At 40.3% G+C, this 27,450-nt stretch overlaps 1 protein-coding gene across 3 annotated transcripts in view; it reads right to left on the minus strand.

The window, feature by feature from the left end:
* The window catches only part of UNC80 (unc-80 homolog, NALCN channel complex subunit), a 213,331-nt gene that overhangs the window by 147,542 nt on the left and 38,339 nt on the right, over positions 1-27,450 (minus strand). For 2 of the 3 annotated variants that reach the window (XM_040641228.1, XM_040641231.1), the window contains exons 8-18: positions 21,872-22,133; positions 20,632-20,766; positions 18,458-18,674; positions 17,690-17,830; positions 16,372-16,640; positions 14,909-15,277; positions 9,938-10,084; positions 5,672-5,819; positions 3,445-3,593; positions 1,230-1,396; positions 392-490 (exon numbers count right to left, since the gene is read on the minus strand). In XM_040641228.1, the coding sequence (XP_040497162.1) occupies positions 392-490; positions 1,230-1,396; positions 3,445-3,593; positions 5,672-5,819; positions 9,938-10,084; positions 14,909-15,277; positions 16,372-16,640; positions 17,690-17,830; positions 18,458-18,674; positions 20,632-20,766; positions 21,872-22,133 (2,103 nt within the window). The remainder of the gene's footprint in view (positions 1-391; positions 491-1,229; positions 1,397-3,444; positions 3,594-5,671; positions 5,820-9,937; positions 10,085-14,908; positions 15,278-16,371; positions 16,641-17,689; positions 17,831-18,457; positions 18,675-20,631; positions 20,767-21,871; positions 22,134-27,450) is intronic. The other variant, XM_040641233.1, reaches the window with a different exon arrangement.

Below are 27,450 nucleotides of genomic sequence, written 5' to 3' on the forward strand. Positions count from 1 at the left end.
AAGCTTCATTGAGGACATTGACAGCTATTAATATATTTAAATTAAAAAAGTTCCAAGTGATTTTAAGCAAGAAAGTAGATGACACCTCCACCCACCTGACACACACACTTTTTTTCATGATTTAGCTTCAGGAGTGTGCGTGAAAAGCAGAAGTGGGGTAGAGACTGGACATGGAAAATGCTGCTAAGGAAGCTTCCCATAGGCATGAGGTTGGTTATTTATGATTTGGGTCTGTAGAGATTAGTGGCTTTGGGAATGAAAAGTAAAGGGCAGAAGCAAGGCAAAGTTCAGAGATAACGACAAGCAAACAAACAGCATTTGGGAAAACTGAATTTCTTACAGTGGGAAGTGCACAGCCCACAGCACTGGAGAGAAAATCAATGCTACTTACTGCTCTGGAGTCTGTGAGGGGCGACCAGACATGAAGCTGCGACATTCCTCAGGTGCAGAGGACACCTGGCCTTTATCCGCAATGCTTCCTGCCTCTGACCTACGCAAATGGTGCAGTTCGCCAATCAAACAGAGCAGGACACCCCTCCTTAACACTTCACATACTTCATAAAGCAAAACACTCCGTTATAGACAAGTATATTGCTTGCAAACCCTAGGTCATCGTGAGTCTATACCGTATGAAATTTATATCCTACCCTTTGATTCATGACCGAGCTGCCTTATTGCCTAAGAATACCACCAACAATGCAGAGTCATTAACTACAAGCAGAATTTTAAATTTAGGAGTTTCTTTTAATCTTGGTAAGTGGCATATTCTACAGAATAGGGATACGGTAAATTTATATTACTAGAAGGAAAAACAACAGGGCACTGCTCAGCAATTTGTATTTTGCCATGTTTAAAATATTACTTACTGAACAGGAGGATATGGTAGCAATAATTGCTTTTCCTCTCTGGACAGAAATGTAAATTATCTAATACGGAAAAGACTAGCACAGCTGGCATTTCACCATATTGCTGAGAGCTATGAAGTGAAGGTCAAGTGCGTGCAAGCCTGAGATCAACCGCGCTTTGATTTATAGAGAGGCAGGATTTATTTGATAGTAAACACATCCTTTTTCTAAGCTGCAGCTGGACTATCACCAGTGATACCATTTATACAAGATAGTTCCACCAGCTCTGAACAGAGTAACACACCATAGTGTGAACCACATGGACAGTACGACAAATTACTTTCTATTGACATAAGGCCAACGCTTATAGCTCAAGTTTCCAACCTTTTACTGCCTGCAGTCTTAGATTCTGATTCATTCTCCTCCACCTTTTTCCCTGGTGCCAACTTCTCAGCACTGTCAAGCAAAGCGCTGAGGGCCACTCTCCTGAAGACATTCCCGTGAGCCTCTTTGATAAATTGGACCAGCTGACGGATGTCACAATACAGCCCCTGTTTGGATGCAATAAGGAAAGTTGGGGGGAAAGTTGTGTGATTAAACAGTTTTCACAGGAAGAGAGGGAGAAGTTAATTCCTTAGGCTTAGATCAGCATTAGAATCATAAAAGGAAGACATTTTACTATAAGGAAACGGATGGTACGTGGTCTCTCCATTGTTCCTGTGGCAACATTACCAAGAATCTTGCCTGTGATCCTTAGTGTGAAAAAGGATGGTTACCATGCTTCATATTCAGAAAGGTGGCTGTGTCATCAGAAAGACATCAATTTACACTTTAAACCACTGGATTCCCAAGCTCTAATTTTCCTCTCTTAATTATGACTTCTGAAAAGATGTCTGCAAAAAAAGGCAATCAGAGGTTTGTTTAGACTAGAGATTTCAGTCCCTCTTTAGCTTCTCCAAATTTTCTGCATCACTGCGGTAAAATATGCTAAGTCCTCTAGACACTTCTAACAGAGCCTTATATTCAAGAATAGTGCATTTTGCTGGATGTATTTAACAAATGTGTATGTTGAAGTCCATCTGAACATGAATTGACTATGAACTAAAGATGATGCAGGGCTATCAAAGCCAATATATTGATAAATCCACATTTAAAAAGATATATAGGACCTTTTTTTCTTGAGCTATTAACGTTTTCACTCAGCATTTCCCCCTCTCACTTCAAGAAGGTAGTTACTGTATTCTTTGCCTTAGGAAAGGTTCATGGCAAAGCAAGACACTGAAGCCTAAAAAGCACTTACCGTGATAGTTTGGTTTTCAAAACCTAAGACCACTGGAACAATCATGCTCATGACCCTTAAAAAATCAGAAAGAACAGTAACTGAGGAAAACATGGAAAGAGTGTTTTTTCAGTACTCTGGGCGGAAACATCTTGTGCCCTCATTGTACTCCTATAGCTCCCTCACAGAAGGAACAAGACCCCCAAAAGTGTGGGTTCCAAATTCACCAGAGTGCCCAGCCCTAAGCACCCAGCAGAGAGCAGTATGCAAAATAATAGGTATGGACTAATGGTTGAGACCCATGGAGCTTCTCAGGTCCTAGGTCCTACCAAAGACTCGGGATCTTTGCACCACTCCGTGAAGTAAAGAAACCCAAGAATGTTGGGGTTCAACTTTCAGCCACTCTGGTGGGATGGGGGTTCCAAGTCAAAACCAAGATGATTTAAAGAAAATTAAGAAATACAGTTATTTCTTCTATACCTGATTTTGCAGACTAAAATGTATAATCAGTGCTCACATGTATTATAATCAACTTGTCAAAGTACTTCTTGCTGTGACCAAATTAAATGCGTGGATGGTGCCCATGTTTTTCTCAAGCTCCCAGAACTCTGCTGAGGGGGCTTTGACAGTCAGCAAAATTCAGTTCCCTTTGGTTTAGGGTTTTAGTTTATCTCAAGTTATGGGAATAGTCTCAATGGTTCAGAACAGCTTAAGGTGATTTCCTTGATTTAGGTAGATTAGCAGATAGTGTCAATATGTATAAATAGGCTGATTTCTACACAGAAATCAAGTTAGAACCACTAACTTGTTATATAGCCTGGTTCTTCTCCCACACTCCTTGTGGCTTTAGTGGTTTAGTTAACACAGTCATTTATGGGGGAGTAACTAAAAAATTGCGGTGTTCTATAAAAGAAAACGAAACTAATTTCGGCAGCATATTTACATTCATTTTTTGAAGTAAGTGTGGTTTCAAAAATGCTTGGGACAATATTCTTTAATATTTCATGAGCTAATAGGCTGTACTCAAGCACCTCTTTCTCTTTAAGGACTCGAAGTACCTTGCAACTAGCTCAGCAGCCACCACAGAACCTATGAGGTGGAAGAGGAAGATATGTCAGTTTTCAAGTAGTTTAATGAGTAACAAGGAGAAATGTGTTACTGGGGCTCTACCATGAGTTCCTTGTCACTTTGGAAAAATAGATTTTAACTTTAAGGTGCCAACTTTTAAACTTCAACTTGTCTTTCTCAGGGGCACGACTGAGAACTTTTCTTAGAGCGGAGACCAAGAACTCCTGTGGGAAGAAGAGGTGAACTTCTCACCAGATTCTCAGGGCTGTGCAGTTCATGCGTGGTTGAAGCGCAGCGTGTGATAAGGGATTTAAACATGGCGCTGACGATGATGCCTTCCACGTTTTGGGCTGTGGATTTGTTGTCCACCGTGGTGAAGTTATTTCCAAACCCAGCCTTGTCTGGAATGCAAAGGCATCAGTTCAAGGCAATGTTTCCCTTAAGCTACACAGGTTAAAGAAATAATGAAGTACGTGGCACCCAGGAATCAGTGAAGGGCTACACTAAATGCAGAAACAGAAGATACCCCTGGTTTAATCATCTTTACGCAGACTTGGAGATAAACAATTCACAGTCTCCCTCAGAGTCTTTACTAGGATATATACCATCATGTTGTGGAATGTTTCTATTGATAAATCTTAGCAAAGATAATAATCCCTCACTGGAGACAGAATTTCAGTCAGCCTTTCTGGTGGTGAGGAATGCTGGCTCCTCAGTGGAAATCCTTCAGTCATTGGGAAGTAGGGGTGGGGCCAACCAAGTGAACCGGGCAGGCGGGGAAAGGGCCATGTGCGGGGGGCGGGGAGGATTCACGCTGGCAACAAAAAGGAGACTGAGTCCTGCCAGGAGCTGCATAGAACTTGCAGCAGCTTCTGGCTCCCAGAGACTCTGTAGGCCTACAGAGAATGAAAACATACAACCTCTCTTAGAGCCACTTCCTTATAACTCACTGACATGTGAAATGTGAAATATGAAATGCCAGTGAACTGAAGCCATTACTCTCTGATGGCATTTTACGCTTGTTTTTCACATACCCACAGACTTTTCAGAGGGGACACATTAGCTATTCCGGAGCCATGCCAGAAGATTCCTAATGACTGTGAGCCACCTATGGACTGTTGGGTCAGGGTGTATGTAACTCCAAAACTAAGCAGATAGGGACCTGTGTGTTTGGCTGGCTGGTTCACTGTGAACTTCTCAAGAGTCCCAGGGGGAATTCGTCACCTCGAAGTAATTCACTTTATCACCAACCTCTCACTGTCTGCGTCAGCTGGCAGGGGATTATCCCTAGATTTTATATCACAAAAAGAAATCTTTTGGTCTATGCTTGTAGTTTCTATCTCAAATAGCTTAAAAAAGAGAAAATAGTTTGTAACCAGGAATTTCTGTTGCAGTATCTCAACTACAATTCTCACTTTATTATTTTTTAAAATCTGTAATGTACTCAGCTTAAAACATCTTTGATGATATACATTATTTTAGGGGCTCTATAAAGGAATAATGTTTTTTTTTAATAGCATCACCAAACAATGAAGTCTGGGATACAAATAGGGAAACTGCTTCCAAATTCCAAATTCAAATAGATCTTCATTATAAATTAATAAAACTATAAATTAATTATAGTTTTAATTATAGAAATTGGTCTTACAACCATTGGCTAGACCCTAATACTATAAATTAATCAACTATCATATAAACCATAAAAGGCTATACTAAGAAGTATTTCTTCCCAGGCTCTAATTAAAATGTGTATGTGACTTAACTCAGGCTTCATCCAGCATTTTCATTTCATTACTGTAGCTGCATTAGAGTGGTATTGAAGGTGTTGGTTTATTATGAATGCCATCGGTGACCACTGGCCCCCCACACCACAGGTCTCTACGGTGGAGTTTTCTTAAAGCCATGGAGTTATAAAATGGTTTGTGGGACTATCTATACATCCATTTGCCTGTTTCTAAAAACAATTCAGTATCTATGTGTGTGTATATGAGTATATCAAAATTGTGCTACTACTATGTTTATATATATCTTTTCTTTTCTGTTTTATTTTGTGACCAAAATCTCCAAGTACTGTGCCTGGCACATCATAGGGACTCATTTCATATTTGTTGAACTAATAAATATACTCCCTTGTTCCTTGACTTCTGCCTCAATTATCATGCAACAGAAAGTCGTGTGAGGGAGGGACGAGTGCCATGAGTGATGGTTTGAGGGGCTAACTGTGAGCATACCACAGCTTTACTAAATCCCCTTTGCTGAGGAAAGCTGTCATCACAAAGCCTCCAAAATGTGTCATCAAAGACGATGTGCAAGCTTCTTTTATACTCTATTACACACACACACACACACACACACACACACACACACACACACACCCCTTTCCCTCTAAATTCTATCCCCACATATTCCGGGTACTTCTGAAAGTCTACCTGCTTCACCCATAGTGATCTCTCCTGGAACTTGGCATAGCTTTACTTACTGTCAGTGACCGGCTCCATACAAAATCCTAGCAAAGCATGCAAGAAGTCCACTACATTATTGAGAGAGTCCTTGTTCACATAGTCCCTCATGGTTTGTCGGAACTGCATCTTATCTAGCTTGTATAGCTTAGTGAGGCAGTTCTGGGCCTGCAATGAAGGAAGAAAAGTGAAAAAGTCACAGGTACCAGCTTAAGCTAAGGATACCATTAGTCCAAGACAGAAGCCTGCAGAAGGCGAAGGCTTCCATCCATCCCTGCTGGCTGGTGTGGGCCAACCCTGCTACTCCCTCTCATCTGAGCAAGAGAGGGGCAGGGATAAGCTGAGCAGTATGAAGGGCTTTGAGAAGCGCTGCTCCAAGTGAAACCCAAGGCTAATGTCTAATGCTGGTGCCAGAGGAACTCAGTCTTTTCACCAAGATCAAGATCTTAAGATCTCAATGAAAAAAAGTTCAAAGTGTCAAAAACTAGGCAGATTACAGAATTGGTCATCCAGGTTTAGAAAATTTCAAAGGCTTTGTGCAAGGGGAAGAATTGTGCCACTCCCATGTTCAGCTACTTTGAACTTAAGTAGATTTAAGGGGGTGGGGGGGGGTGAGAGAGATGTGGGAAGGGGAAGATCCTTGAAGGAGGGAGGAGGCATAAAATAAAGCCAGGTCTAGTTTGTTTATTCGTGTGTCTGCATTTGAATGTGCAAGTTTGATATTTAAATAGAAATTGACCTTACAGATATGAAAACCAAGCGACCATTGGCTAGACCCTAATACTCTCAATTATATTTCATATGATCCATCAAATAATTCTGCCATCTGGCAAAGGCGAAGGGAACAATCCCACCATCAGAACAAATAAAGGCACAGTCATTGGCTGCAGAAGGCCACAGACAGAAAGGGAGGGTACTATCTGGTGCATTCAAAGCCTCCCAGCCCTCTCCTACCATGAAGAGAAAAGTCACATGTGTGCAGTGCTTAGCTGTTTAAAATGTGTTTCTCGCTTGTAAGTGCATAACAGCATTTGACTTTCACACCTCTGACTTGATGAGCACCCCAATACTACAGTGGAGGAAGCTGAGGCTCACAGAAGTCAAGGACTTTGTTCGAGTTGACACGGTTCACAGCAGAGCCTAAATCAGGAGTCAGAGTCTTGCCCTTTCTTGTGGTTATATCTCTTATGATACAGTAGTCCTGCGAAGAGTCCAGATAATGACTGGGGCAAACATATTTAGATACCACCCACTTTCAGAGAGAACTTACGATGATGGATGAATAGAGTTTAGTTGATATCCTGAGGACACATTCTGTGTAAGAGATACAAGGAAGTCCATGACAAAGGAATGAAATGGGAAATAACAGAAGACTCTAGGTTGAGGGAAAAGTCTAAGGCTCAAGGAAAGGGAGGTGGCTGGGTGAGGACTGCCTTAATCGAGGATAGAAAACTTCGGACAACCAGGCACATCATGGAAGTAAGATAAGAGAAAGCAATCCCTAAGAATTCAAATTTACAAGGTAGGCCCTTAATGGTTTCCCAGAAGAAAAGTTAAGTTACATCACTACTTAAATCAAGGCCCAGAGAAAGATTCTGGAAAAATTTGAGAGGAAATAGACAGATTTTTCAAAGACTGAAACTTGGAATTAGCAATAAACTTCTTGGTATGTGACCTTGCTGTAATTCCCCATCTGTATCCCAAAGTCAGGTGAATTGATAATTGTTTTCATTCGCCCTTTACTAGGTCCTAGAATATTGAGACATTAGGTGTTTTGATTCCAGACAGGTTATTGGTTGCTAGATCTTAGGCAAGCTCATTTTTTTTCCTTACAAAATAAATGCTGCTTCCTATAAAATTATGCTTTCAAGGCGTTTACAAAAAATATTTCCTGCATGAAGAAGTATTTAATTATTATCCCATAAAGAATTTGTGAAGATCTTCATTGCTATACTTAAGAGGCACTTTAAAATTCTGGGTTGGAAAGCCAGGAAGCACAAATTATCCTATCTTCTCTCCAAAATACACTAAAGACAGCATAGTTTCAGATCCACTCTTTAGAGGCTACTTGACTGTCTGAATGAGTTCTATGGGAAGTTTGAGCAAGAATCAGACTATCGAAACTTAAGTATTTTGATTCTGAAATGAATATTTTAAACTTCCCCAAGAGATATAAAACTGTCAGAGTGAATTCCCTTTCAATAGTTTTGAACCACAGCAAATGATTACTCTAAAAGACACATGCTGGAATTATTAGACATTTTGATGTATATTAAAGTAATCTTCTATTTCTTCCTTTCCTCCTCCCTCCCTCTTTCTTTTTATCTTTCTCTCTCTCTCTCTTTTTTTTAAAGATTTTATTTATTTATGTGACAGAGAGACAGCCGGTGAGAGAGGGAACACAGCAGAGAAGTGGGAGAGGAAGAAGCAGGCTCCCAGCGGAGGAGTCCGATGTGGGACTCGATCCCAGAACGCTGGGATCACACCCTGAGCCGAAGGCAGACGCCTAACGACTGCACTACCCAGTAGCCCCTTCTCTCTCTCTTTCTTAAAGAAGTATAGAGGCCCTGATCTGGTAGAAGTAAGAAATATTCTTAACATCTTGAAAGTTAAGTAACTTCTGAAAATTCGATGTTTTAGAAATTTGTAAAGACCCAGCTTCTTGGCAAATAGACTTTCCCAGGGATAATGTCTCAAGTTTGTATCTCTTGGGCAATGTGTTTTCTGAGCAAGGAGAGGCAAATAGAATCCCTAGAATGAGTATTAAACTGGGCTACAAGAGTATGGAAGAGTTGCCCTGTAAGTTAGGAAAGCTGAGAAGACAGGTGAAAAACTGTCTGGACAGCCTGATAGGAAATGTTCAGTCGTCTCACGAGGAAAGGATGGTGGACTACTGAGCAGCAAATGGTCTCACAAGTGGCTTCTGATCCAACCAGCCCTATCTTCTCCAAGTCATGAAAGACAAGTTCTGGTGTCAGAGCCAGTTTATACCTCCAACTAAAGCATGACACTTCTTATATTTAATGTGTCATTGCATGGAATTGGTCTTCTGTAAGAGGAGTGATAATGTTTTCGCCACGAAGGCATTTATTCATACTGTGATACAATTAAAAATCAAGCAATAAAAATCACACATGCATGCTCAAAGATGGGGCCAATGTCAGCTTTCTATTGCCTTATTATTATTTTGATTTTTAAATTTTGGGCCTCAAAATCTAGATCTTGGTCAAAGTTGTCATGCTTCAGAATTTATAAGTTAATTACTGTGAATATAACCCCCCATATACAATCAATGAATATAATACAACATAAAGAGTATAAGGGAAAGAGACAAGGGTGGATAGATGGATAGATGGGTAGATGACAGATCAAAAAAGAAACCCAGCATGCTCAGACTGTGTGAACATTTCATGACAAAAACTAATACCAATAAAAAATGGGTTGGCATTAGATGTTGACATGATCCTAAAACTCTGCTGTCACGTGCCAAAGGGTTTCCTGGACTCAAATTTGCATAAAACCCTTATTTGCAGGAGGATATTTTCTTAGGATTTCCGTTCAAATGTATGTCAACTGTCCCAGCTTGGACTTGCTATGGAGGGGGGTTATTGCTCAAGAGTGAAGGGAAAAGTAGCAATCAGCTGAGGCAAATGAAATGAGCTGGAATAAGACCATGTTCCATGACAGAATTATGCTTTGCAAGCCCAAGCGCAGAGTTTCAAGTTTCACACAGTTCAAAGGGACGTGATCTCAAATATGCAGGAGTCAAGGTTCATTCTCAAACAAAGCAGCCAGAACGGGACGGGCTACTTTTACAGTCCTGTTTTGTCCCAATAAGGGCCATTTTCCATATCTATGTAAGAATGACAAACTAAGTCCTAAACTTGGATCCCATTTTTTAATATAAAATATGTTTCTATAGTACCCAGGCAGATGATTAAAAAGTCATTTGTCACAGCCCGTCAAAGGCTTGTTAAATATATTTATCTTTGCAAAGGTCTTTCAAACTCTAATTCACACGTTCCAATTATACACCCTTTCACCAACTGGGAGCTGGCCTGCCCTAGGCAGGAGGCAGAAGTGCTTTCCCAATTAAGCTTTCGTAGGCCTGGGTTTTTGAGGTCTTGAGATATGTCGTGGGAATCCTCCCACTCCGAATCAGCATTAATCATCTCTATGAAATACCATATTTTTCAGGGAACGCTGACCCTCATTGTCAAAGGACTCATTCCTAAATTGGAGGCAGGGAAGAGGGAGAGAAATGGAATCTACTGTAATTCTCTTACATTCTCTCGGAATACCTGGTGTCTCAGACGATCTCCAGAGAGCCCTCGATGTCCTTCTCCGCAACCATAGGCACATCCCAAAGACTTCACTATTCTGATGAGCATGGTCAGAGCAAGCCTATGGTTGCTCACAGGTGTGCTTCCATCCTAGAAAAGTCACAAAGCCCTTTTGGTACTGACATTCCATTTTGTGATTAAACCAAGTTTTATATGTTTTATGGTGAGCACGTACAACTTGAGAAACAGAATTGTCAAGGGCTCAACAAGCAAGTTAACCTTTCTAAAATCCAGAATGCCTTTTAAAAGAAAAAAACTTGCGTATTTTGATCACCCTCTAGTGCTAAAGCATATGAACGTAGAGCTGTTGATTAGAAAACATGCTTTCCGTATCCTTGGCCGACTATCAGAACCACCTAGAGAGACAATGGGGACTATCAGTGATGAAGGCAAATAGATTTTTCCAGAAGTTACCCTCATCATCAGGCTTCTGAAAGTACTACCAGGCAATGATTATTGCTAAACTTCTGGAAATGATCAAGGTCTGGAACTTTGAAATCACAAGGCAACTTCTGACATTTTTAAGGGACTTTCTAATTTTTTATTTTCACTGTATTGTAATACTCACGCACCAGCAAAATGAGAATATATAGAAATTTGTCAACATTCAGCTTGTTTCTTCCTTTGAGGGTAAATAGGAAGCCCTCCTGAGATGAATAACGAGAATGGTTATCATCCTCTCTTTTGTCCCATTTAATCCTTGTTGTTAGTGGAGGACACAGCTTCCAGAAAAATGAACTTCTGTGAATTATCTCCAAAGAGGCAGAAGGATCCTAATAATTTCCCTTTCTACATCGGTTTACTGTGCAGAATAAAGGAAATAATGGATAAGCATTGTTCTGTAAATGGCGAAGGGCTTTTCCACTGTCATGTGGATCAGGGGGCTACGTACAAGGTCAGGTCACACATGGAAAGGACTCAAACCTGGGTAGGCTGTGAAAGAGATGGAGTTACCGAGACATCGTCCATAAAATGGCAGGGGAGACTCCCCTCTCCTAAACTGAGGCAGGTGGTTCTCCTTTTCTTTTTTTTCTTTTTCCTCTTTTTTATCTACAGACTCCTGTAGTGGATGCAGTGCTGAGATGTCCCCTGCTGAACTGAACATTCTCTGAGACTGGAAGTGTTGCTGGCAGACCGCTCTCTACTGAGATCCTATCCGCCATTGCTCTTAGCTAAAGGAGAGCTGCCTCACCTAAGGTGAATGCTCTTCCTGGTAGCAGTCTGCCTCCAATGGCTGGTCAAAGGCATAATGTGGGTGGGGGGGCTATAAAGGTGGGCTCCCTTCCTCCACCTGGAGATTACTTTGAAGAGTCGTCCTTGCTTTAGGGCTCCCTGTGTGATGGACTGAGGTCTCTGTTACAACTACATTGTCAGTTCCACTTCTCCTTCCACCTCATCCTGCTCCTTTTACACCTCAAAGATGTTGGTCCTGAGAGGACACCCCAGGAAACTTCCTGCACACACATCTCCACATCCAAGTCTGTTTCCTGGGAACTCTGTAGATCAGAAGGGTGCAAATGGAAGACTAAGACTTACCAATAAACATTTATTTACTTATTTACTATATAGACACCAATTCAGAAATGTTTTAGTTTGGCTTCAAATCTTAGCTCCATAACCTTGGGCAAGCCACTTAACCACTCTGTGCCCCACCAAATGGGAATCATAATACCTATATCATACAGCTGTGAGGCTAACATGAGTCAAAACATGTGAGACATAAAATAATAGCAAAACAAATGTTTATTATTATTTCTAGGTGTGGGACACTGCTCTCCTTTGAGGCAACTTTGTGCAAATTAGAAAAGGCATTCCTGTGGGTGGATGAGTTAGAAAAAGATGGGCCCTTTGAGTAGACGCAGCCCTTAGCCGAACAGCTCAGTGAGCAGCGTGGACTGGATTTCAGTCCTTCTTGGCCCCGCCTCAGCCACGAGCCCTGATGTGCTCAGACTGAACAGCCAAAGGCAGGAAATAGTGCCTCAGAAAAGTTCACCCTGGGTAGGCCCTGATTTGGAGGATTTATGTCCATTTTTAGATTACTATATATTCCCTTAAAAAAAAAAAAACCCTAGTTCCAAAAGCTCTTGGTAAATATCTATTCAGGTTTGATTTTATACCTTCAGATGTCCCTAGGATTTAGGTTCCTCTTACAGGAGACATTCAGAAAAATGTACCAAGCTACAGGCAGAAATCAGGACAGATATTAAATAACATTTCAAGCTCTCAGTATTAGTTAGTAGCATATATAGAAATAGAAATTAGATCTTCCTTTCTGAATTAATAAATTCCCCATGCTTCTGGTATTACTAGGTTGTAAAATCAGATAAACTCTCCGATTTCACTGAAAAGAACACAGATTTAGGGCAGAACAGACCTGTGTGAATCACAAATTCATGCACTTAACCTACAGTTGGTTTTATTTTATAAATTCTTTGTCTTACAAAGAATATTATTTTCCAGAACTAACTACAAAACGATATCTTGGTGGCTGTTTTGGAGACCACATAATCTGACTTCAAAAAATTCCATCTAATCAAGAGTGATAACTTCAGTCAAAATAATGTTTATATTATCAACTATCTAGTATAATAACTAGATTTTAAATAGGCAAGAGACTTGTGGTTCTACAATAAGAAATCGAATGCAGATACCAATTGGTTAAAATTTTAGAAACAAAAATAAAAATATAATACTAATAATGGACCTCAGGAATTCTTAGGATACATAACAAAGCTCTCTTTAATTTAGTTGGACTATCTAAGCTTTACTAATAAAAAACCTATCAAAATTTCATAACTTTTATTTTTTCCCTTGAATATTATAATGGATATAATACCATCCATTATCTCTTTGAGTAGCCAGCTTAGATTGATAGGAAAAACATGAAAATTTACTAAGAGTGAGATCTAAGGGCTTTTAGATTATCCTCAGCGATGTACGAGAAGGTAAGAAGTTGGGAACCTTAAGTACTGGAAGGTACTGTCAGAATTGGAAAATACACTCGGGAAGCCTGGGTGGCTCAGTTGGTAAAGCGTCTGCTTTGGCTCAGGTCGTGATCCCAGAATTCTGGGATCAAGTCCAACATCAGGCTCCCCGCTCAGGGAGGAGACTGTTTCTCCCTTTGCCCGCTGCTCTTCCTGCTTGTGCTCTCTCTCTCTGACAAATAAATAAAATCTTAAAAAAAAAAAAAGAATTGAAAAAAAAACACATTTATGATTAAGTCAGAGGAAGAAAATCCTAAAGAAAGGGTTCAGGAACTCAAGAATATTGGGAAAGAATATTTGGATCAGAGACCCAAAATATTAGGAAGATAGTAGACAATGAGACAAAGAAACTCGGATGATAAATACACATTAAAAATGGATCAAGTAGGACTAGACAGAGATGGAGAAGAAATTATAAGAAGAAGGGGCACCACCACACTTACTCAGATGGACAATTCATAGTTTAGATAAATATGTAGATGGTAGAACTCTGCACAGTGTCACCTTACACCTGTAAACATTTGACCTGATGTGTCCACCATGATATGTTAGAGATTCAAATCTGCGGCTGATTTCAACTTGTCAACAGCATTTTCCAACAAAAGCCCTGAACTGAAATCAGTGTAAGTTATGTGAATTTAAGCTATGGTAATTTTTTTTTCTTTTGTTTTTTTTTTTTAAAGTAGGCTCCATGCCCACCATGGCACTGTGGAACCCAATGTGGGATTTGAATTCATGGCCCTGAGATCAAGACCTGATGAAATCAAGAGTAGGACACTTAGCCGACTGAGCCACTCAGGAGTCCCAAGCTATGGTAATTCTAATTTAAAACCCAAATTGAAGGAAAAAAACCCTAATTTTTGGCATTAAGTGCAGGGATCATAAATGAGGTGTTGCCAAGGCAAACGTAATTAAATTCAGGAATAATCAATAACAAGAAAGCTAAAAACATAAGGTGTGAAACACTGAAACATGAGAGCACCAAGGCTAGTCTTTGAAAGCAATAACAATAAACCAATTAACTGAACACAATTCTTCCCTTTCCTCAACAGTGACTGAAATTAGCTGCACAAAAAATGTGTTCCTTAGATGAAGAGAAAAAAACATTATCTTGAGGAAAAATTATACTGCTTGTTATGGACTGAATATGTTTCCCCCAAATTCATATGTTGAATTACCTCCATATGCCTTAACCTCCAATGTGATGATGTTTGAAGATGTGGCCTTTGGGAGGTAATTAGTATTAGATGAAGTCATGAGAGTGGGGCCCTAGTCTGATAAGGTCAGAATCTTTATAAGAAGAAACACCAGAGAACTCTCTCTTTCTCTCTCTCTCCTTTCTCTCTCTCTCTCTCTCTCTCTCTCTCTGTGTGTGTGTGTGTGTGTGTGTGTGTGTACAGAAAAAAGAGGCCATGTGAGCACACAGCAAGATGGCAGCCAGCTACAACCCAAGAGAAGAAGCTTCAGAAGCCTCACTGGCACCTTCATCTTGGACTTTCCAGCCTTCAGAAATGTGAGAAGCAAATTTCTGTTGTTTAATCCACCCAGTCTATGGCATTTTGTTATGGCACTCTGAGAAGAAAACATTGTTCAATTTGGTCAGACCCTGAGAATCTTGAGAAAGAGGCTATTCTTGGCAGACTGAGGGTGATGGTAATGCAGTATAACTGAGATACTACCCTGAAGAAATAACATGACCAGGAAATGAGCTCTCACACTGCTTGAATGTCTATGGTTTTTGAATTGAGAATACTGTTTCATCTAACCTTTTCTACTAACTCCTGATGAGAACCCAGGGAAGAGATTTCTCGGCCCATGACTTGCTTTAGTGACTCGTTATGATTCGGAGTCAACAAATACCTGGCAAGAAGGCACTGGAAAGAAATTAGGAACAATAGTTCACAAGAACACTGAAGTGGTTCAGTCATACCTTCTCTTGGTTCTTATCATTCTTCTCATAAGGTCCACCACCGCCTCCTCCACCTCTGCCTCCATCACCTCCTCCACCTCCGCCATCTCCAGCTCCTCCTTCTTCTCCTCCACCATCTCCAGCTCCACTAACTGAAGGGCCCCCAAATCCACAGGCTGAACTTCCAGATACACCTTTGAACTGGAAGGTTCCCTCACTGGCTCTTTTTTCCATAGTCTCATTTTCCTTGTTTTCACTCTTCTTTCTGTTCTTTTCTACACAAGGCACCACACCAAGTTGAAGCAAGCATTCAACAATGTTTAGTGCCACATCACAGATGCGAGAACTGATGTCATGGTTCAGGACAAGATAAACAGCCTTCAGAACCACCTGCGGGGGTGGGGGACAAAGATGAACAGAGGGTAATTAATTTGCCTGAACTACCTCTTTCTACATAGATTTGGTTATTCCATTTTCTTTAGGCTGTTCTATGTACTTAAGCATAAATAATTCAGGGTACTTTTCAAATGTGCCTATTTAAATTGCACTGGGACCTTGTGTATGGGCTAAACGCAGAGTATAAGTCACCCAAAGACTTAAAATGTATGTATGAAAAGAAATGTATGTGTGTATTATCTCACTGAAGTATTCCAAAATTTGCCATAATACAGTTAATAGGGATATGGAAGAACCGTGAATTAATGGGACTGTAATTTTTTGTCCAAACAGAAACGTGTTCAACTGATTTTTTAACTCGAAGTGCTTTAATCCTCTGCCTTTCACTTTCTGTCAATAATGGATAAAGAACAATGATTTCCATATGCACATAATAGAGGAACATTTAGGCATTCACAATTGCATCATTATTTACACTTCAATTTTAAAGGCAAAATATTTTCATGTTTAAATTATGTCCTTTCATTGATGTTAATATTTTAAATTATTTGCTGAGCCCGTTTTCAAATGTGAAATAAAAAATTGTGTGAAATATAATTGTAAACTATACCAACCCTTGCATTTGCTAATAACTATAATCAAGACAGGCACTCCTGAGAATGCAAGTTTCAATCTTTTGATGGGCTTCTATTCATTTTCCATTGCTACCCAGGAGGTTTGCAGTCATGTTGCTTATATAACAAAAGAAAATAAACTGAGAATTTTTTACTCTTATTCTAGAAAAAAGGGACTTAGCATATACACATTTATGTATGTTTTATATATGTCTATTCAGGATTTGCTAACGTTTTTGGATTATAAAAATATTCTGAGATCAGATCACATCTAATGTCATGCCTGAAAAAAATTAAAAGGGAAAGGTGCCTCTGTGATGGCTGACACATTTGTGAAATTTTTTCTGTGGGTAGCCTTTTCATTTTAAGGTTCAACCTTGCTAAGAATCTATATGCTCGTTTCATAGCATGACAAAAAACGGGTCAAAGAGTCAATATCTCCAAGCTTTGGTAAGAGAAATTCTTGCTTCTTACCGAAAGATCCAGCATGCCATTCTTGTGGACAAAGTTATTGGTCCCATCGATATGTTCCGTGTCCTCTAAGTAGCTGTAGTTGATGCAGGAGTCTGTGAGGCTTCGGGGCAGGTTTGCACACGCCAGGGGCTCATGCGGCATCTCCGGAATGGGCACCTGGTTGCAGAGCTTCCTCATGTGCTCACTGAAAAAGTCTGCATAGCCTACGTTGAATGAGGCCAGCGTGGTGTTGAAGGTTGCAACTGTGATTGTGGAGATCTGGGATCGCACTAATAAAAAGAAAGCGAGGTCTTAATTTTCCCCATGTTAGCTTGTGACGTCATGTCAGACAGTTACACGCTCATGACCACAGTCACAGCTGAGGCTGTTGTATGTCTGAATTGTAGTCTCAGAGCTATTCTCAAGTCCCACAGAATTGCCTTGTGTCAAGGCCACGTAACATCTGGTAAATAATGAAGGTTATAGAAAATGTGAATTCCAACTGGCTTCCTTAAGACCCAGGCTAGAGTTTAACTTTGTTTAACAGGTGGATTTTACCCATTCTTGAATGCCAGATCCTACAGATACAGTAGGATCAATGCATAGTCAGGATTTGCTAATGCTTTCAGCAACTGGTTTAGTTGAAGTATTTCCCCACAAATTTGTGGCTGATAAAATTTTTGGTTTTATCTAGCATATTTAAGCAACAGCAAATAAGGAGGATTTTTTTTTCTCCTTTGTTCAAGAGAGGGAACATATATTTGTGGTGGTAACCAACTGATAACATCGAATACTTGAAACATACTCCAGGGAAAAGAGGGCTTAGATTTCTGCTCATAGGTTAAGAGTATAGAATAAGAGCCCATTTTGGATTCTACCCAGACCACATGTTTTCTCCACATGAAGCATATAAAGCACTTATTTGAAATAGCAGCTGTCTGAAAAAGGGAATCCGTAGCCCTGGAAGGCAGTGACTTTCCTCCCACTGAAGGTAGACAAGCCCTTTTGAGGGACATCATTCAGGGGACCAAAGTACTGAATATAACTGTCTTCCAAGTCTCTTCTAGCCCTGTGGGTCTATGACCTTTTGAAAACAAAGATGAATGGCTTGCTTCCCCTCTGAGAAGTATGGTGTTCGCAGTGTGCCATCAGATAGCTTTTGCTACTAAGGAAATCCCAAGAATGGCTCACAAGTAAATTACCCAGTGATGTAATACATGGATGCAAGTTTTCAAAAAGTACAAGGAGCCAGATTGCAATGAAGATGGAACATGGAGTAAAAACAGGAAACAGGAAAAGGAACCTGAACTCCCACCTGCAGGGGCCGCCTCCGACCCACCTTCCTTGACAGTGTTTTCTCCGTGGCTGTTGGAGTGATCTGGCAGGTCACTCACCAGGGTGTGGTGGGAGTGCGAGTGCCTGGCACTCAGGCTCTCCATCTCCGTGGCTGCATCCGAACTGCCCCGCCGGGTAAATTTCCCTGAGATGGACAAGAGCACCACAAGAGCGTTTGAAAATGATGAGATATTGTCTTTCCAAAGGACGGCAGGGAGAGTAAAGGGATATTAGGAAGTGCATGAGGCACAGCCAAACAGCAGGCATGGGAGTTGTTCTGGGAATAGTCTGGGTCAAAAATGGATGAAACTGCCTATCATAAGATCAGCCCCAATCTAAGCCAAATGTCAAAAACCATATACGGAGTCCCAGCTAGCTGTCAGTCTCTGATTTTAAGCTGGCTTTCTTAATATGCCATCCAGAAAGGGGGAAAAAAGCTTCTTTTTCTTTTCTTTACATCATCCTTTTCTAATATCCAAATTAAAGTCTGCCTTTGGATTCACAATGAAAGCTAATGCACAAGACCCTTTAAGGCCACATTTCCACACCCAGAGTCCCTAAGAAATAGGGCCATTACCTGCCTAATTATACAGGATTCTTCCATATTTAATTAAATTATCTGCATTCCTTTGGTACTAGAGGCTAGCATCTGGGCCCACATTTCTTGACTAAACTGTTCAAGAAAGATGCAGATTTGCCCCGGAGCCCTAGGTCCAGATTTCTAAACAGGTCACTCAAGCTCTGCCCTACTTTGAAAAGTCCTTGTGGTCACCTAAAATGGTGGTTTGCCAGCCTCCTTTTTCAATGCCTCGCCTGTCTTCTCCAAGCCCAGAGAAACTTCCAAAGGAGAATGTGCTTCGGGTGGGGGATACATCCAGGTGGTCCTCGTGAAGCAGGAATGGCACTCCCATTCTTCGAGGCCTCCTCTTCCCTGTGTGGTGGAATGGGATGGAGCCTTTCCTCTCTCGGTCTTCTTTGCGGCTCTTGAACTATGAGGATGAGAGGTAAAGGATTAGGCGCAGGGCAAAGGAGAGGGGATATTCCGCTTTCCAAAGGGCGCCATAGTCTGCAGTAAAATACAGAAATGTGCCAGGAAGAAGAGACCCAGAAAATCACTGAGTATCATCCAATAGAGATGGGTGAAATTTCCATAATGGGTTAAAGGACTGAAAGAAACAAAGCAAAAGGTAATGTATGGGTCCTTGGGTCCTTCTCCTGGGTTGGGTTGTCCCTGGACCATAGCATCAGTATCAGTTGGGAAACTGTTAGAAATACAAATTCTCGGGTTCAACCCCAGACATACTAGATCAGAAACCTAGAAGGTAAGGCCCAGCAGTGTGTGTCTTAATAAGCCTTGTCGGTGATTCTGATACATGCTGAAATGTGAGAGTATAGGATCCCTGAGTCACCACTTGGACCAGCCAGTATTTTCTGTTCCATTTTCCAGGACTGAGATCAATTTTTCCAGACAGACTTCAAGCATGTGCCACTGTCCGTAAGGAGAGTTAAAAAAGATACAAAGCAAAAATTGGCACAAACCCACTACTCCTACCAAACAAGTTCAAAATCCAGTATAAATAAGAGTTCAGAATTTCTTGGGAAGCTTTTAAAACATACCCATGTCTGAGCCTACCCTGCAGCAATTCTGACCTAATTGGTTTGGGTTCAGGCCTGGGCACATGAATTTTTTATGGCTCCCCAGAGATTCTCATGTGCAGTCAGTACTGACAACTTATTCCCCTCTGATGACTGACATTTTTTGAAAAACTACAGCCATTGCCTATCATTGCATTATCAATGAAGGTAGACATGACTGTTGGCTTAGCAACACTCTGAGCTCATAGATAAGTTAATAATATGTTCTGTGTCCTTCATGAACACAATTGAACTAATTATTTTGAAAACTAGAAAATGAAGCTACTACACATACATTATTCTACACATGTTATTTCCTAGCTGATAAGCTCCATATACTTACAGAAAGAGAGGTGGAAATGTGGGTTCACAAAAGCATCAACTATTTAGCTTGAACGAGACCTAGTTTTGAGTTTGGACTCAACCTTTTACAAACTACCAAAATTTCTAAGGCTCAGCTCCTTTCTTTCTTGAGAATAATTAACATTTATTGAGTACTTACTAAGTGCCAGGCACAGTAAGGACTTTACATGCATTATCTCACTTAATCCTCATAACCTTTTGAAGTAAGCATATTATGCACCCAATTTACAAATGATACCTAGTATCGTTTGACCAGATCACAGAGGTTGAAAGTGGCAGAGCGAGAATTTGAACCCTGATTAGTTACTTCCAAGTGTATACTCCACCTTTAATTTCTCATCTTTAGAGTTCCAGTGGATGCATGGTAAATGTTTATTGAATGGAAACCTATGTTATGAGCTATGACAAGTTGTGAGGGTAGAAAATCTAGTGATCTGTTGTAAGGATTTACTACTTTATTTACAGAGTTTGGTTTGTTTTAATTTCTTTAAATTGGAGATGACTTCAAGAATAAATGTTCCATGATGATCCCATCACTCTGAGTAAGATTTCAGTAAGTTTCTCAGGAGCAAAATATGGAAATTTAGGATCTTACTGGATTAAATGAGAACTATTTATACAAAATGCTTGAACCATGATATAAAATGAGATGACACATGTGAATATAAGTCGCCACCACGGCTACCACAACTACTTCCACCATCACACTACTGAAAGTACTCTATACACGTCGTCAGGATTGAGTTTGGTAACATTGAGAATGGGAAACATTCATGTGCACAGAGGGACTCACAAAAGGTCATGCTGAAAGCCAGTGCTATAAGTGGGGGCTGACCTCTCTCCTCAAGGTTCCTTTCCCAACCCACCCCATTTTGCAGCATGACCTCATGTTCCACTGATTTTTTTTCAATTAACAAAATATTAAAGAGCATAAGTGGTTCTACTCACCTTCTTAAAAATGTTCATGCCAAGGTCTGAAGAAAGATCTGGGACTGCAGACCTACGTAAATTGGTCAACGAAACCTTAGAAAAGGCCTCAGGACTAAGAGATTTTTCCTCTTCATTACACTTCATGGTGAGATCCTTAATAGACAATAAAGGTAGACTTCACAATCAAGGACTTAGGGCTTTATATCCAAAGACTTTTCTTATTGAGATGTTATATTTTTAATAGGGATGTGCCTAATATTTTGGTATCCATTAAGTATTTGACTTGTGGGTCTAGACTTTTAGAATTCATATCCTGCTATGGAGGAAATACATTATATATTAACTGTAACCCCTGTTTGGAGTTTTTAACAGTAAGAACATGAAGCTCCATCGTTGGGAAAGCTAAGAAAAGAGGGAGGAGACAGGTATCTTGTTTTCTCTTTTCATTAAAAAAGCTTTTCTGTTTAATGGTTCACCAAAAGAGATTTTTATTTTGGGCAGAATCATCTATTACTTAAACAGAGTAGCTCTCCTTTTCACTCTAACATTGCTCATGTTTACTCTTAGAATATGTAGACTTTTTCAGACATAGCTAATTCATATTTAACTAAACCAAACAACAGGAACATACTGCAAATCACACTTTTTTCTCTACATATCCAACACACATGGTATTGATGAGAAAGAGAGAAAGAAAAACTGTTCAAGCTGGTATTAGCATATTCATTTATCAAAAAGTGATTTTCAGGGGGATGTCATCAAATCAGTATATAGTCAGTTTATTTTTCCAAACATCTATAATAAATAGCAAGACTATATATCCAAAGGCAATATTTTAAATTATGATATAGAGGTGCTCAAAAATTTTGAGCTATGCAAAAGAGGGTAAACCATGTTCAGTAAAATGCTAGAGTCACACATTTCATGATATTAGTTATGAACAGTTGTATGTGAGAACTATCTGTTAACTAGCACTTCAGTTGGGAAATTTTCCATTATTCTGGATCAACAGAGCCTTAATTCTAGAGTAGTGTGAGCGAGAGGTACTTAGATACCCTTCTTTGAATGGTAAATTAGATGCTAAAAAGGAAGCAAAAGAATCTAGCAATAAAAGATAGAAGGGAAAGGATAATAATATCAGAGTAACCCACCAATAAGGTAGTCAGCACTGGAATAGAGATGGATGCATAGGAGAAAAAGGGAATCTGTTATGGCCAAAGCTGTTAATTCATAAGACAATGGACTGAGTTTCTCTTACTTGGGTTTTGTGGGTGTTCACTAGTGAGGGAGCTGCGGCCACCATTGAGCTGCTCCTGGGTCTGGGCAGGAGGGGAATATCTGGCTCTGGAGGCTTTTCGGGCTTCTCTTCCAACATGTGCCGCAGCCTTTGTAGATAGTACATCAGAGACCACTGAGTGCCTTCCTCAGACCAGTGGGGCTGGAGTAGGCAGCGAAGAACAGCAACGTCAAAGTAGGTGGCATAGCGGGACCTTTGGCATGGAGGTATCACAAGAGAGGCTCTGTTTCCAAGGACACAAAGAAGATGATTATATTGGCAAACATTCCAAGGGGTGACACCACATGGCTTGTAGCTCCGCTTTTCTCATTTGCTTATTTATTCATCTACTTATCTTTTGTGTAGTTTACTATCTGCCCCGCTGGTCTCACTCATTTCACCTTTGCTAGAGACTCCCCGGAAGTAGAGAGGTTCGAAAGAGTTTTGAAGGCTAGGTAGGAAATAGTGAGGCAAAGTTGAGGATGGGGCAGGAGGACAGATCTGTATTTCAGTCAGAGGAAACCAGGCGCACAAAGGTGGAGTTAGAAAAAAAATCACGAGTTTTGAGAAGGAGGGGAAGAGTAAACAACTGGTATTAGTTGGTGAGGAATTTAGGTGGTGGGTGATGGGGAGAGTCCATAGAAACAGATGGGTTTCAGATTGTGATGTTCCTTTTATACAATGCTATCAGGTTTTTTTTTTTTTACCTTGATAGAAATGGGAGAATTTGTGTACTTTATTGGCTATTTTAATCTATTATTGGTGATAATAGTATGTAAAAAAGCCAAAGAAACTGCAAAGTACTAAACAAGCAAAAGTAACGTTATGAAGAAAATTTTCAAAATTTTGAAATCATTTTGAAAACTCTATAGCTATATATTCATATAAAATAGCAAAACTAATTAAAAAAATCTCAAGTTTCTGAAATTCTATTATTCAATTTAAACACACGATATAGTCATTATTTGGCGTTCGACTTAATTACACTACAAAATAGGTTTACACAACTACTAAAAATAGTACATCTTAGGGAATGTGAAGATATGTAAGCTTAACTTCTTCATCTTGAGTAACATATGGTCCAGTGAAGGACAGCCAATAAACAACAAATTATAAACTGAGAGTTCCTAGGATTCAAAATGGAACCTTAAATCTAAAATCTAAACTTAACTCCCAAGCACAGTTTCTTCCTGGGTTAGGCGATGCAAAAGGGAAATTTTTGTACGTGCTGTCAACTAGCCATGGCACAACACACACATGAAGAGCTTCAGCAAAAAGAATGCAGCCACTGAGAAGTGAGGAGAAGTTTTGCTGAACTTCCCAGACCCGTATTTTTTTTTTAACTGAAGGTTATAGATCAGTATTGGTTCAAGAAATTAATTCAGAAATATATGACTACTATTGAAATGTTAACTAGAATAAAAACTATTAGAATGCAACAAATGGAATAAAGTTTTGTTTGTTTGATGAAACTTGTTTAACCTCATGTACTGTCATTAGTCATGACATAAAGTAGGTTTCTTACCAAGGGATGCAGTCGAAAGTTCAAATACACAAACCCAGACCATGTCTGGCACACTGGGGATCATTTTCAGTCTTTGCACTCACCTTTTTTTTAGAGCCCAACTACCCCATCTCCCCACCCACCTCCCCTCCTGCACCCCTCAGTCTGTTGCCTATGGTTAAGAGTCTCCCATGATTTGTCTCCCTCTCTGTGTCCATCGGGAGGGTGCTTGAAGCGATGAGCACTGGGTGTTGTACGCGACTGATGAGTCACCGGATTCTACCTCTGAAACAAATGCCTTCTTACGTTCTATTAACTTCAAGGTAAAGGATTCAACTTTTTTTTAACTCCTTTAACTTTTTTGCAACATCATAGTGATGCCACCCAAGGATATTTACTCCAGTTATGGATTCAATATGCTCCCCCACACAGATCATTTTAACTGAGTCAATTAGGCTACCATATTTAATTCTCTTTCTAAAAGCATAGCCAGTACCATTATCTGTAATGGTGAGACCAAGTGAATCCTCAGATTTATATTCATTCACTTCTTTTTGGATCCCTTTCACACGGGCAAAAATGACACGTAGCTCTTGGCTATTTATACTCTCATTAGTTGTATTGTCTGCTGTGTTGAGGGACAACTGCCTAAGTACACAGTGGTTTTTGAATGTCAATGCTGCCTTGCAGTCTAATCTTGAGTATTTTGATTGACAAGTAGGAACCTACATAGAAGTTAAAACTCAACCACAGAAGGTGCTACAATACTAATTATTTAACTGAGTAGGCAGTCATATAAGGAGAAGCTTTCTACAATCAGCTAAGTTCCCATATATGTTACACTAGAATTTACCCTTTTTCCAGGGTGCTAGAATACTCTTTGAATATCAACTGCATGTCAACTTTCAATTCACCAGAAAGTCACATAGATTCTCCTTCCAACCACTTCTCATCAGCTCCACAGTCACCAACATCTTGCATTAGGCTTACTGTAATTACTTCCTACTAGTCTCATTGCTTCTTCTCTGGTTCCTCTTCTCCTCTCCTCAAACCCTTCCAATAGATTGTTAAATCATCCTTTAAATACAATGCAAGCTTTTCACAGTGGTCAACATGACCTACATAATCCGGCTGCGCACACCAACCCAACCTCATTACCACGATCGCCCTGGTCTACCAGATATTTATTTGCTGCCTCTTAGCTCCAAATGCATCTTTTTTCTTGTTCTGTGAAAAAGGATCTGGGACCTTTAAATATTTTTCCATTGGTCGCTGGCATGATGTTTAGCTTGGTCAGTAGATGAAATGGAAAAAGTATTGCAGAAAGAATTCTGCTTGCTCGCCCTGGTGTACTTGCTCAGCGCATTCCTACAATGTGTGTGCAGCTTCTCCAGCACCAGGCTCCTGTGGTGTTGCAGGTTGTCTCGAGCTTAGCTCTTGCCGTGCACATGGCTTCTGCTGCATGGGTATATTTTCTAGCACCAGGCTTCCACGGCACTCACAGCTTTCCCTTTGCTCAGCTCCCATAGCGCCCAGTACCCAGCAGCACCTGGCGGCCAACAGCCCCCCCGGCACTTCCCTTTGGAAGTTTCATAGCAGAGGGCCCCTCCCTACTCAGACACCTCCCCAGGAGTAGCTTTCCCTAGCACCTGAGAGGGTTGGATTTCTGACAAGTTCCAAAGGGCAGATTACCAGCAAGATCTGGGGCAGCACCACCTTGACATCTCTGCCATCCATTGAGACATAACTTCGCCCTCTCCAACAGGATCGTAATCTCAATCCTGGGGAGAAAGGGGTCTCCCCTGTGTGTTTTGTCTGACCCCAAAAGTTGGAGATTGCTCCATTTTATCTGCTATTCCTATGTTCTTTAGAGTTCTTTTTCTTCTTATTAGCCAGTCCCTCACTCCTCTAATACTCTAATCCTGTTTACTTAATAATTCCCTATATTAAACTTGACCTGTTCAAATTACTGTTTGGTTTCTCTCTCCTGATTGGACCAGTCCTGATACATCTGATAGTTCAGCTTCAGCCACATTGGCTTTCTTTCTACTCTTGACTACATCAAGCTTATGCCAGCTTCAGAGCTTTTTTTCTACGTGGAAATTTCTACCATTGAGGTCTGGGTTTTATCTGGGCTGTGTTCCAATGTCATCACCTCGGAGTGGTCTTCCTCAAACACTGTGTAGAGCGGCCTCCCTCCGCCACTACCCATCTCTTTACCCTGTTCTAATTTTCTTCATAGCATGTAACATAACTTGAGATTATACCATTTACTTGATTAGTGGCGATCTCCATTTATTTGAATGAATTAATAAATTTCAGAAGTGGATTCAAGACAAACATGGAGAAATCAAAGGCTTTTGTATACATACAAGTAATACACATTTTGACAATGGAAAGAAAAAAGAGCTCATTAGACATAACAACAAATAGGTAAATGTCATGGATTGGGGAACAAAATAAAATGATGAGGAATAAAACTGACAATTTAACTTAGTACGTTCAAATGCAAATAACACTTGATTCAACAAGCTGAACATAAACATCTATTCCAAAAAGTAGGGAAAAGAAATGTCACTTTAACCTCAACTGGTTATCAGCGATAGGTAGGAAATATCTAACTTCTAACATAGATTTGATCATTGTTCTATATGACTTGAAAAAATGACCACTATCAGGGCAAACTAGGAAAGACTGCACAGGCACTGAACAGGTTAGCCTTAAACATCTCCCCCCTATAAAACAGAATGATAATATAGGAAATGGGGGATACATGGGGACCACCACAAACAATACCGTGAAACATTAAAAAAAAAATCTTAATAAACAGACAAACTGACTTTTTTTTTTCTTTTGGAGAGGGAGTTGGGAGACAGGGAGAGGGAGAGGTAGACTCCCCACTGAGCGTGGAGTCCAACGCAGGGCTCAATCTCACAACCCTGACGTCACGACCTGAGCCGAATTTAGGAGTCAGATGCTTAACTGACAGGGCCACCCAGGTGCCCCAAACTGTTTTTCTTAGAATAAACTCTCAATATTTTAAAGATTTCCATCACTCCCTCCTCCAGTAATCTATAAGTTTAATATAATTCTCTTTTGTGTTCTGAACCCAATTTCAACATGTATGTGTTGGGGGGGTGGGGCTTCCACACCACAAAAAAAATTTTCTGGACACCAACTGGGTCCATTCTCTGTCAACTGAATTCTGACACCTATCTACCTAGAGATAGCATCAGATTAAGAGTTCAGTCCTGCAAGACTGCTCTCCCTCCTACTTCAGACACCAGGTTGTCACTTGTGCTTCTAATCAACTGGCCACAGACTGGAGGTTCCCATGACCTGCTCTCCCACCCCAACCCTGCCCCTGAACTTCAGATTCTAGTTGCAAGTCCAGGTTGTTACGTGTACTTCATACAGACAGGTTCTAAGTCAGAAGTTCCCATGACTCCCTCCTTGGATTCAATTAATTTTCTAGAGTGGCTCACAGAACTCAGGAAACCTGTTTACTCACTAGATGATTGATTTATTATAAAAGGATACAACTCAGGCACAGCCAGAGAGAGGAGATGCTTAGGGCAAGGTATGGGGAAGGTGCTTGGACTTCCATGCCCTCTCTGGGTGCACTACTCTCCCAGCACCTCCCTGTATTCACCAACCCAGAAGCTCTCTGCACCCCACCTTTTTGGCATCTTTTGAAGGCTTCATTACATAGACACAATTGATTAAATCATTAGCCATTGGCGATTGAGTCAAATTCCAGCCCTTCCTGGAGATCAGGTGCAGGACTTGAAGTTTTAACCCTCTAATCACATGGTTGGTTCTCCTGGCAACCAGCTCCTAGTCTTAAGTGCAGTCCACATGCCACCTCATTAACAACAAAAGTCACCTTTGTGGCTTTCATCATTCAAATTCTAAGGGTTTTAAGAGCTTACTGACAGAAACAGGGACTAAGGCCAAATATATATTTCTTACTATAAATCATAGCATCACAAATTCTGAACAAAATTCCAAAGAATTTATCTTTTATACATCAGTAAGACTGTTCTGAAATTTAACT

This window comes from Ursus maritimus, unplaced genomic scaffold (genome assembly GCF_017311325.1).
Source record: "Ursus maritimus isolate PB19 unplaced genomic scaffold, ASM1731132v1 scaffold_1, whole genome shotgun sequence".
Lineage (NCBI taxonomy): Eukaryota > Metazoa > Chordata > Mammalia > Carnivora > Ursidae > Ursus > Ursus maritimus.